Here is a 13,115-nt window from a genome sequence, read left to right as displayed (position 1 = left end):
GAGAGAACTTTGTTTGCCCTCTCGCTCCTTTGGGGCAGCCATCTCGCTTGCTCTCGCGGACAAATAAGCAGCTGAGGTCAGCGAGCAAACGCCGGCGCAGCTTTTTTCTGAGTTTGCAAAGACAAAATGGTAGCTTTTTCACTTGCGCAGGTTGAGAGCTTTTTTGGTTTTGCCTTACTTTTTTCTATATTGTTTTTTGTATGTATAAAAGTGGAATCGAGCGATATAGGAAGAACCTTGTACGTTCATGACTATGGAATGGAATTTAGTGTGTGGTTTTTGTTTTAGTTTTTTTTGCTCGTTAGTTTCTCCATCCGTCATGCTCTCACATTGGATTTGTTTCTTATTTCTTGAGTGTAGTTTTCGGAGAGTCTCTTCGTGCAGCAGAAGATTCTTCTGCTGGCGAGAGGGTCTCTTCTTCTAGCCGCGTCTTGGGGCGTCAGTGGTGACCTCCAAAGCTGCTTTTGCACTGATTATTTTGCCGGCCAGCTGCGGAAGCGCTGCCTCCTCTTGGCTTTTTCTTTCGCATTTTTGTATTTATTGATTTCGTTACTTATTGGCCGAGGCTGAGCGTTTTTTAATGCCGGCAAGCGAGAGCCATGTGCAAATGCTGCCCAGAAAGAGACAAGTGCAACCGCTGATGAGTGGGCGAGTGAGAGAGATGGGGCTATCGCTACACAAAAGTCTTTGTTTAATTTGGCTTATCACACCAAATTCTGCTGATAACTTGAATCACTCATATTTATTTTGCTTTTTTCGATGTTGTTCAGTATCTTTTGTTGCTGGCTTTATTTTTATTTTGATTTGGCATTGAACATTGTACGCTGGTTTTTTCACCCTTCTCTTTCGGTGTGTGAGTGAGTGAGAGGGACGCGATAATATTTGTGTGCCGTTGGGCTTTTTTGATAATTTCGCGTGCAAATATCACGTATGCGACGGGTTGTACAGAACCTGGTCGTTATATGGTCAACCACGTTCGTCTCGCAATTGAATGTGATAAAATTTCCCGGTGTTCTTTTCATTTGGGCTAATCTCAATTTTTTTTGGTTCGCAGAGGTGTTTGACAAAAAAAAAGTTGCATATTTCAAGGCGTACTGTCGTTGTTAGTTAAACTTAACTAAATTTACCTACCCTAGATCCTCTTTAAATCACCCGGCCTAAAATCAAGATGACGTTGATGTGCTACGAATAAGTTAAGACCTCTTTAAAAGTATTCCATTAAGTGCCAAAAACAAGAAATATCTATAATATCATAAGAAATATCAAGTAATAAAAGTATTAGCAAGTCGGAGAAATCAAAGCACAAGTTTTGATTTTCCCTTTGAGTTCCGTGTGGGAAGTTGTAGAAGAAAACCTTCAAAGTGGATACCCTGGCGTTGCCTCTTGGAGGGCTCTCTCATGTTAGAATGGCTCTAGCCAGGTAAGAAAAAACTTACTAGAACAAGAAAATGTTTAAATTTAGTTTTTAAGTTTCAAAAGCTAGTTTCTTTTTCATTTCGATATGACTTATAAGATGATTTATAATCTACTTGAAGTGTAAATCTCTGACAGTTAACAGCAATTTTCGTTAGATAAGATTATGCCAAATGCAGTTATATTATTTTCTTGTCTTATCACGAAATAAGATAAATCTCTTTGGTAATTTCTATTGTATTGTCCTTACTTAACAAGTATACAACTCTTATTCGACGATTCTTTAGTTTCATAATGGTTGTATGTACATATGGACTGCTTAGAACCCATTAGGAAATCTTAAATCTCCCATAGGACTTGACGATCTTTACGGATCAATTAGTGATGTCCACGGTAGTAACGAGAATTAACGAAATAAGATAAAACTCTTAGGTAATTTATATTGTATTGGCCTAGTATACAACTGTTATTCAACGATCCTTTAGTATCATAATGGTTGTATGGACTGATTACCATTAGAAAATCTTTAACCTCCCATAGGACTTGACGATCTTTACGGATCAATTAGTGATGCCCACGGTAGTAACGAGAATTCAATGTCGTCGCAAAAAGTGATTACCGTTAAGCTATGAAAAATACATCAGCAATAACAAATAGCAAGGCGAATGCGCGAAATCGAGGAAACAATCAAACGAAATGTGCAACATTTGATGCGCTCGTGTGTGTGCATTGCATTAAAATTCAGGGGCAATGCCGTGCCTAGATGTAATTACCGTTATAGTCAAGTGCAAACCATATGGCAGATAAATATCGCCTGACCCCTCGCTTTCATAGAGTGTAATGAAATACGAGAAAAATAATGGGGAAAACGTTTGGAGAATAAAGCTGGAAAAAACATACATAATTCGATTAATTCAAAGACTTTAAAAACGAATTTTTAGTATTTTAAACATTTCTACTTGTTTTTAGAGTTTAAAATTGCTGATAAACTGAAAAATGGTAAGAGGTGGGTTTTGAACCTGCACTTTAACCAGTTATGGTTGTTTTAATAAAAGTTAACACTTTTGTTGCATTTTAAAATTATTCACACGTCAAAATATTATCATTATTTTTTACTGTGTAGAAATGGCCGTAATTGTGAGTTGAAAACTTTTTTCAGAGAGAGAAAGAGATAGACATGGATAAATTACCCATTACAGGCTGGTGGGTGGTGGAGTGAGGGAGATGAGAAATTGACCCTTGTGTGTTTTACTTTCACGGATTCGGATTTCGAAATGTCTTTAGCATTGGAAGTCCGATTTTCACTATTTATAGAGAGAAAGTAGACGACGATTTTGAGTGATCTTTCTCTCCCAGAAAGAGAGAGAGGGGGAGGGAGAGGTAGAAAGAGCATGCAAGCCTCGTGCTAATTCATTTTAATTCATTTGACCGAAGGTGAATTTGCCGCAAGGGGGAGTGAGAGAGGGAGAGGAAGAATAAGAAGAAGGGCACACATGTGCACTATAGTAATCTCTCTCCCACTTTGTTTATGTTTTGTTCTTGTAACGGGTTATTTCCCTTGTAGTTGTAGCTATTTTTTTTTTATTGTCTATGAGGAAGTGTGTGCAAGCTTTTTGTAGTTGATGTGTACTCTTTTTTTTCTATTTTGTGCGAAGGTGTTTCCATTTGTAATTACAATTACATGCCCCTGCCTTCGATTGTGTGTGTATGTGTGCTTGTTTGTTTGTTGTAATCATGGGTTACAAAAGCGTTTTGCTATTGTGGTTGCTGTTTCAATTTGTGCGATAAGGTCGTTTTGCTCTATGATTTTGCGTAATTACATTTGATAATATTTCAATGTGAAAACCTTTGCGGGATCAGCATATGAGGGCAATTTAAGTTGTGTAGTAGTCAATACGAGTGTGGAAATACTAACTTTAATAACCATATTGCACTTCCTATACTAATTTTATACTATAATGTTATCAAGTATTGAAATATTACTTAACTAATCGGATCAATTATCCAAGAGATTATACAGAATATTATTACCCAATATTACAATTCCTTGAAACTATTATAAAAGATGTATAAGGTTCAATATTGTCCATATAATAAGAACATGTTTAAAAAAAAAAATTTTCAAAACTATCATTTTCATTTCCATGAAAATCGAAGTTATTTTGTTGCGTATGATCCGTCGAAAGTTCGTTGTATTCCAAAAGGTCCCTGATACCAAACAAACCAATTTAGTAGTGTAATTTAAAGTTACCCACTAATTGGCTTATATAAGGAATTTCGCCGTCTAAAAGCATGACATTTCCCAAATATTTCTCAATATCTTGATTTGACACATTCAATATGCCGTTTGGCATCCAAGGTTCTTTGAGTTTGTCGCTTTTGTGACACTGAGACTGACAGACAGACTGTGTGAGTCGATGTCGAACCTGTTGAAGAGCTTTTAAGGTCCCAGGGTTTAATCAAATTGATTGGGGTTGGGGTAAATCGATGTGGTCACTGAGAGTGAAGGTTTTCCCTAATAAGCCAATCCATAATTTTCAGCCAGGGGATGGCCCTCAAACTTTGTCAGTTCCGATAGATAAAGTTGGAGAGAGAGGAAAAGGCCCCAAAAAACATTCTCGTTCTATATTTATATCGATGACATGATTTCATTTCAATGTTCATGCCACAAAACTCACGATTCCGCGCCCGATAACAATGACACAATTCAAGTGTATCTGTGTGGTTGTTGTCGCACTTGTGTGTGCGTGTGTATCTAAGGTTGTTGTTGCTGTTGTCAGCCACCCGCAACGAAGCTACAATCATTGACCCTCATGCCTTCAAACTGGCTAACACAGGGACGTGTGTGTGTGTGTTTTGTGGGTGGAAAGGGAACTTAACTAACTTATTGATTCAAAATTTGTTGCTACTGTGGGTATACTATGACAGCCTATCACTGGCAGCCTAATTGGTTAACCGTACCAAGGGTATTATGATATGGGTCGAGGCAAAAGTAATGGATTCTCATGCAGAAACAGAATCAAAATCAGCTTTCAACCCAGTTTTGTCAAGAACTAGTCAAAGCTATCTTAACATTAAATCATAAGCGCCATTTCTGACATTCTAATTAATTCTAGTTCTAATCTTTTATTAGAAGATGACCAAAATATAATACGCAATTTTTTTTTAAGCCTTTGAGACCATTTTATAGCTATGTATATATTATGTGTTTTTTGATAGAACCAAAGTATAATATGACCCTGATATTTATTTATTGAGATTTGAAGGATGAGAAGAATTCAGGTTTGTGGTGGATATTTTGTAGATTTTGGAAAAAAAACTAATAAAACCATTAAGACATTAAACGGTTTAGATATTATGATAGGTTTGAAGGCTGCAAAATTTATTAGAGGTTAAAATACAGAAAAAATGTCTAACGGTATAGCTACTATTATAATCTAGATATCGTAAAAGTAAAAGGTCACTTATTAGCCGCTTTCATTTATCCGTTAATTTGGCTTCGGCTAAGCGCCCCAATCGCCCACTAATCTCAATTACAGCACTTCATTCTCGCCCGCAATCCGCAATCGCATTCAAACATTCGAATGCGAAACAACAAACAGAAATGTTTACAACAAAACGCGATGAAACAATGCACACAGTCGAAAGGAGGTGGAGGCTAAAAGCAAAAAGCAAAACAACGCAGCCGAGCAGAGCGTCGGCAGCTCTGCCCAGCGACAAAAATGCAGCTAGCTGAAAAGCGTTGGCGGCGTGCTCGATACAAAAGCGTCGCAGTCGCAGTCGCCGCCGCTGCCTCTGCCTCTGCCTCTGCTCCGATTTAGCCTCGTTACAAGCGGTCGGCTGCTTTGGAGGTGTCGGCAGAGGTGGCAACTTTTGCTTACAAAGAAACTGGCCAAATCCTACATATCTTTGAAGTTTATTTCCTTAATACGACGTTATAGTCATACCAGAGTTTCCCAGTAACCTATTTCAACCAAATTTGGAGTTTGTTTGGATTCCAACTAAATTTGTTTTGGTTTTTCTGAAAGGGGTTCCTAATTCTGGAAACTCCCATCCAAGGTATATGAGTACTGGAATATTTAAGGTCAAGTATTTGACAAAAAATAGACGTTTTTTTAAATGCATTACATTAACTTCTAAAACTTTCTTACACTGGGGACAATGAAGAGGGCGACTGAAAGACAAAAATATATATGTATACATATTTGGTACCAGAGTCTGTGCCCAAATTCGAAAACTTAAAAATTACTCATATGCCAGTTGGAATTTGGGTTATAAAAAGCATCTTCCTACTTTGTTGTCTTATTGTTAAAATAAGGAAAAGTTATGTTTGGTTGAATTCTACGCCACCTTATTTAAAATAAACTTTGGATTTAAGAGAACAGTACGTACATATGAGTGATAAATCTTAAAACCAAAGAGCAGACTTAAGGAGCATATTTTAAATACATTCATGTTTTCTATGACCATGTTTTCTTTAACTCAAGATATTCCAGAACTCAAAGTTCTCAATATAATAATCTTTATATCTCGAAGTTTTTTTCAAACTAAGAACTTTCAAAATATGGAGTTTTTCTAAACTCCTAGTTTTCTATAGTTTGATTAGTTCTTTAAAACTAGATATTTCATAAAGTTATATACAAGTTTTCCATAACTGATCCGCTCTTAGTCTCGATATTTTAAGTGGTTTTCCAGAGAGTAGCCCAATTTTTCTCACTGTGCGATGGCCGCGCCCTCGCTGCGCTGGCTGCGCAGTCGCCCTCGCATGTGGCCACAGAAATCGAAATCTTAGCCCCGAATTCGTCACCAACTTTGGACACTACTTACATGCCGCCAACGCTGACGTCAGCGTCGCTGCCGGCGCCGACTGCGCTGCCACCCTCGACGGCGGCGGCGACGTCAGCCTCAGTGTGTACTACTTTTGTTTTCATTGAAAACGTTTGCTGTAATGTTTGTGGTATGTTTCGCTGGCAGCGCGGTCGACGTCGGCGCTGCTTACATGGTCACTGAGCTTTGGCTCTCGCGCTCCCTCTCTCTCTCACGCGTTGTCTCTCTGCTGCTGCTGCTGCTGCCTCGCTCTCCCACTCTGTGCCACCGCTGCCTCTGCCTCTGCCGACGTCGCTGCCTGGCGTTGCCTCGCTCATTTGTTTTGGGTCGTATTGACCTTCTTAAAAAGTAGGTAACCTCATTTCTCATTTATCGTGTACAACTTACATGCTGCTGCTCTGCCGACGCCGCAGCTGCTCTGCTCCGACCTCTGCCGGCGTCGCTGCCGAGGGTGGGGGCCTGTCTCTTCAGAGGCCAAGAAAAATATAGCGCCAAAGATATATCTCACGCATCTCGCCACAAAATGCAGCGCCTTCATTTGTTTCGGCCAAGATTCTTGAATTGGTTGTAATGCTCGCGCACTTGGGGGAAATAGTCATTATTTTAGAGGCCACATTTGAAGTGATTCTCTTCCCCTTCCTCTGAATATCTTTGATATCCTAAGAGCCTAAAAATTGTAAAATACATGAAAGAAATCTTCAATTCTTTGTTATTTTTATTTCGTATCTTTCGAAAAATGTAACCTCTTTTTTAAAAATTATTATTTATAAATACTTAGACCTATATTTTTAAAATGTTTAAATTTTTATTAAGAATTAATTTTTTTTTAAATTATTCGTATCTTCGTAGGATGTAACATCTTTTTTCAAATATTAATATTTCGAAATACTTAGACCTATATTTAAAAATGTTTATATTCTTAATAAGAATTAATTTTTTCGAAAGATACAAAACAGAAAAATATAAGTTTAATTCTATCTTTCGAAAAATGTTACATCTTTTTTTAATATAAATATTTAGAAATACTTAGACCTATTTATAAAAATATTTATATTGATAATAAGTCTTCATTTTTCCGAAAGATATAAAATAGAGATTTAACAGTTTAATAAAGATTAGCGGCTTAAACCAGATGGGATTTTTGAGCGTTACCAAGCTATAATTTATTCCATCTATTACCATTATACCATTAACTTTTTATTAATACCAAGTAGATCAGCACGATCTATTATTCCTATAAATGGGTTCTTTACAAATTTGTTTACTTCTAAAAAAACGTTGTTACATTTTTCTTAGCAATATATTTCCCTATATAGTACAAGGTACACCCATGCACATTTTTGAAGGGCGGCGTGCTATTGTAAAGCTAATATTATCTTTATTTCCCTATTCTATTTGCCCCATTCGAAGCTCAATGAATCGCCAAGTGATCGCTTCCTAGTGCCCCCATTGCGCTGACGTCACAAGGCGACACTGACAGAAATAATTGCATCGAAGTATTCGCCGAGCAAGGTTTTCGTTTTCGTTTCGGCGCAGATTATGTTTCAGACTTTTCCGAAGGTGAGGCATAATTTGAAAAGTGTGTAATTTGTTTTCCTACGCTGATTGCACTTGGAATTTATGCTGCGGCGGCTCCCTTGGTTTACTTACGTCTATATATTTCAGTGTGCGTGCATAAACATTGAGCAGTTTTTTTTAAATATATTTTTTTTGTATTTCGCTCGCCGAACTATAGCAAACCAAGCCAACCCAACTGAACTGAACTCAACCGAGCAGAGCTGAGCGGCAGCGAGTTGTCGTCGCAGTCTCGTTTACTATTGACACCATTAATGTTGCCCCAATGTAGGTCAATTGCGCGCTAATTGCCCCGCCACTCGCCTTCTGCCGGGGGTCGTTTCGTCTCCTCTCAATGCTGAAAACAGCCACTACCTCTGTTCATCTGCTCACTTACCTCTACATCTGCTGCCGCTGATTGAAGCTACCAGCTTGACCTTTTAGGCCTCGGGAGCAGTGCGGACAAGTGGGCCGAAATATGGCACCTCTGGCGGATTTTAAACGTCAAAAAAAGAAAAAAATGCATTTTGATCGTTACTTTGCATAATTCTTTTTTATCAAATTTTACATCTGATGGTTCGACCATAAATATTAAAAATATATGTTTAAAATCATATGAACATTAAGGAATGGACAATGTGTTCTTAAAACCCCTTGGATAACTGATGATTAAGATAACTGATAACTGATGATAAGATTTTACCTAGAGGATATAATATTTAATAAATATTTTATATTTGAAGGCTATATCTTAAGTTAAAAATGATAAATGGTTAAAAACTTAAGCTAAGTGTAGCTTTTAAACTCAAAATTTGCAATTCTAGGTTTAAACCGTACTTTTAGTTTATCTTGAGGATGAGAAAACAATCCTAATGCAAACAATGATATGGAATCATGTGTAGTTGAAGTAGTAAATTCTTGTTTACTCAAAAAGCTAGTAATTTACTAGTAGTAAACTTTAAGCTGAGATATTTTTAGAATGTCTAAAAATAAATAGTCTTATCAATGGCTCGTTTTAGCTAGTTTCTGTTATCTGGCGGTGGCAACAGTGATTCAACAAAATTTTTCACATTACGCATACGCCGTGTGAGACAGCTTGGCAACCGCAAAATAACTCTCAACTCACTGGAATGGCTGCTGCTGCTCTGCTGTTGTCTTCTTGTTTTTGGTTTTTCTTTCTTTTTTTTTGGGGCAGCCAGCCCCAAACTCTGACCTAGTTTCCGCCTTTTTGGGCACCGAAAAACTTTTGTTGTTGTACATTTATTTTCTGGCTTTGTATTTTTGCATATTTTATGATTTAATCAAAGGAAATTATACACGCATGCAGAGCATCCCAGGGTGTGTTCCCTTGGGGAACGAATCAGCCGAGTTGTATGATGAAGTAAAGTTCCCTCAACGCACACACTCTCGTGCTGGGGTAATAAAACCGAAACTTGACCTAATTCTGAAAACTGATGCCGTCTCTGTTTCTGCTGCTCTGATATATATATTTTTTTTGTCTCCACTTTCGGGCCTGCTAGAAGTGGTTGTATATGTATACAGTATTTGCGTAGCATATACAACATTCATCTTATGAAGCGGCGATAGTATTTTAATTATGGCATTCCCAATAAACAATTGTGGGTGGTTGGCAGGGGAAAATATACAAAAGCGATCTATGAGCTTATTGAGCACTTGGGAAATGTAATTACTCTCGGCTATGGATATCGTTTGATAAGTAAGGAAAACAAAGCGATTGGGTAATGGCAAGAAATGTGTTGAGTTACGAGATGTTATATCATAAAACTAAATGTTATCGTAACGATTGTACTGAAATTTTGAAATAAAACTGATTTAAAAGATTTATATTGTAGTCCATTGGGGTATCGAATTTAATTTCAAAATTCTGTTACACATCTAAGTGCATTGGGGAAATATGTGCTGACGCTTAGGAACTTTAATCTTTCTAGTAGATTTTAAATTACATGGTTCTGTACAGATTTAATAGATTTTTATGATCAATGCAATACAATGCCACATGTTCTAATTGCAGACTAATGTGTGCAATTCTAAATAATAGCATTGATAGCTTTAGATCGTGCATATCTCAAGGAAGTTTAGCTCATAAACACTTTAATAGTGCTACATGAAACCATAAATTCTGGTTTAGCAAAAGAGAAACGATTGATAATGATATCTTGTTGTTGATTTTTCGTGTTTTCCTTAGAGTATATCAATCTTTAGATGTTGAAACGCCCAAATGATGTTGTTTCCTTCTTCGTTCCGCCCCTTTACCTCCCACTTTGTCTTGTTTGGCTTCTTTATAATTTCCATTTGCAAACTACAATTATTTGATTCGCTTGAATCGCACCAGATGGTTTTCCTTCCTCTTCTCTCTGTCTGAATGTTTATATATATGGCTGATTCCTCCTCCTGTGATTAATACAATCATACCCCTGGTGGGATTCCCTTTGCCCCCCTCCTAAGTACAGCCCTGCCCACAGTTGCGCTTCTATTTCATTACTACTATTATTACGCTTATTTTGTTGTTGCCCATCGCCTGTTGCTAGCCAATGTCTTTCTATCCCTCTCCTTTTTTATCTTGCCTCTTTGTCTCACTTTGTGTAATTTACGCGGTGCAATACTTTTTGCCCTCAGTTTATAAAGGGCATACGTCTTATAGAGTTCGCAGTTTACCAAGTACTGAGATACTTTTAAAATACCAAAAATTGTAATAAAATGCTTCAACTGTAGTATACAATTTATTTTCCATTAAAAATATATACTGTATAAATTCATATCATTTGAAATTTAGTATTAAAAAAAGTTTGTAACTGAAAGAAGTCCTGATTTTTGTATGTTATGTTTTCATGACATTAAATTTTTTTTTTTCTAATATCTAATATTTATGATATTTTTAATAATAAGTTCTGAAATAGTGCAGTATTTTTAAAACACCTTTTGGAACCACCTTATTGAAAGGGTATTTGAGCTTCCCCAGATGAAACCACCTCCTTTGTCATCCGTTTCATTTTTTAATTCGCTTATTCCCTTGGACTGTCTCGGGTTGGCTGTGGATATTTCATTTCATTGGCCACCAGGCGATGGGAACAGCCAACTACATCGAGCCCAGACCCAAAGTGAAACCCAGGCAAACTGAACTCAGCCGAACTGAACTGAACTGAGAGTCGAGCAACGTTCTAACCTTGTAATACCCGTCGCAGTGGTAGTAATTTTGATGGTTTTTGTTGTTGTTGGTACCTTTAACCTTTGCTTGGTTAATGCGAGCGGCACCAACAACAACCTTCTCTGACGTCGTTTTTGTCGTATCCTTGAAAGTGTCTATCTGAGGTCATCAACTACAATTTTCGTCGAGCTGGTTGTTGTTATTGTTGGCCGGGGCTCGTTTATCATTGGACTTTTCATGGTCGATGCTCCGAACACAAAGGGAGAAATACAGAAAATATATAAATTCCAACAACAGCGGTAAAAAAAAATATTATTATAAGGAGACACTCGCAGGATTTCTACAGGATACGAAACCAGCATGGGTGTGTCATATCGAGAGACTCTCATATTGGTTTTGTGAGTGCGCCACGTGCATTTAATGATAATTATATGCGAGCGACCACAACAACGATACAGCCCCCACCATACCACCCATTATCTGTAATTGCCTTTGTTCAAATATCGATTTCGATAGCAGAGCGATTTTCCATGTATGTCGTTGGTAGATTTTCCATATTTCATAATCAATATCCCCTAGAAAATCCCATACAAAATGTGGGAGGTAAGGGGAATAGACCAAATAGGTAGAGGATATTGTAAAAGACTTTTCTGAGTGGTACGTCATTTTTAAAATAATTACTAACTTTGTCTAAAAGTTTTTCAATGCTATTTGAGTTACAGAAGATTTGAACTAGGAAAGTTGGACTGAAAATGGGCCGCAAATAGCTCGCGAAACAAACGCCTATTAGAGTCCACACAGAGGCTAAGCAAAAGTAAACAGAAATAATATCGTTTCAGGTCAGGGTTTCCAAAAGTACACACACGCACACCCGCCCCAGTGATAATTATCTGACAATGAGATTGCGGACCGCGAGCCAAGCCAACCTCAAAAAGTGAGCTAAAAGGCCGAAAAGAGAGCACTATATATAATATATATATCTATATACGGTGCGTGGGGTGGAGGGGTTAAAGTAAACTGCATTAATGAAACTGGGTTATAATTGAAATCAATGGACGCCGGACAGACAGACCGCACCAGACATAACCACGCTGGATTTCAACATAAACAATGCATAAATCCGAAAGATACTTACGAGGCAGCCGGCCCACGAGAGCCCTACAAGAGTCAGCGGTAATAACATAAGCAGCCCGAGCACGGCACAAGCGATTTATGAGTGCCTCGGTGAAAACTGACGCCGTCTGATCGAACAGTGGTTTAGGGGCCTTATAAACATGTAAAGAAATGTTATTCCCAAATAATATAATAGCATACCCTGTCTTCTGAAATATTTATATCGGCATTTCTTATAAAAGAAAATCATAAACAGTTCTACTTGTAACAATCAAAGTACATTTGCCTCGCTGGTTTGCCGCCACACGCACAGTATACAACATAACCTAAAGTTTCGTTCCACTGTAGCCTCGCTAGGGTGTTCCATTCCAGTTCGTTTCGTTCCGGCACGCTTAATCGCTTAACAAATTGAATTCGAGTGGCAGGCGGCATTCAAAGCAACAAGAGAAACAAAGAAGCTAAGCAGCTGTAGAAAATGAAGAAGCTGAAGACACACACGGCAGAAGAGTCGTCTTCTGTGACAGAAGAGCCGACAGCGAAGAGAGAAGCCTTCGAATGGCAATGTGCGTGACAAAAATGATGACAGGCCCCAAAGAGTGACAGAAACAGAGACTGAGACTCTTGGCTCCCCCGACTTTTGGATGCATTAAGCGATTCCGAGCGTTATATTATATGTACGTTTCCTTTCGCACGTTTCAGCTTCCTCGACATTTGCATAAATTGCAACCACCGGTTTGGCCCTGAAACGGGCGGAATGAAACGCCGCGGAGACATGGTCTTTAGCTCTTTTAATCATTTTCATGCTACCTCCGTATATCGGCGATGTTTATTTATTGCTCTTGTTGGCTGCCGGGGCCTCAATCTCAATGTCTACCCCTTGTAATTTGTATCTTTAAGATACGCGATCCCGACTGCTGGTCTCCATTTGTTGTTGTTGTCGCTGGTGCTACTCTGTCGCCTGTCTTCTGTCTTTTTGTGGCTGCATCTCTCTGCACATCTTCACATTAAAAATTTATGATGTAGCCAAAGAGTTAAGTCGCTC

The 13,115-nt window shown here is 38.1% G+C and overlaps 1 protein-coding gene across 2 annotated transcripts in view; it reads left to right on the top strand.

The window, feature by feature from the left end:
* LOC119560895 (protein roadkill) overlaps positions 1-13,115 on the top strand; it is a 68,929-nt gene that overhangs the window by 9,451 nt on the left and 46,363 nt on the right. The window contains exon 1 of one of the 2 annotated variants that reach the window (XM_037874591.1): positions 1,137-1,420. The exons of the other annotated variant lie outside the window; for it this stretch is intronic. Within the exon in view, the coding sequence (XP_037730519.1) occupies positions 1,407-1,420 (14 nt within the window). The 5' untranslated portion in view covers positions 1,137-1,406. Of the gene's footprint in view, positions 1-1,136; positions 1,421-13,115 lie in introns of those variants that run through there. 2 annotated transcript variants of the gene reach the window in all.

The sequence above is a fragment of the Drosophila subpulchrella genome, unplaced genomic scaffold (genome assembly GCF_014743375.2).
Source record: "Drosophila subpulchrella strain 33 F10 #4 breed RU33 unplaced genomic scaffold, RU_Dsub_v1.1 Primary Assembly Seq354, whole genome shotgun sequence".
NCBI lineage: Eukaryota > Metazoa > Arthropoda > Insecta > Diptera > Drosophilidae > Drosophila > Drosophila subpulchrella.
The sequence above is the reverse complement of the archived record's forward strand: the minus strand, read 5'-3'. Positions and strand labels throughout refer to the sequence as shown.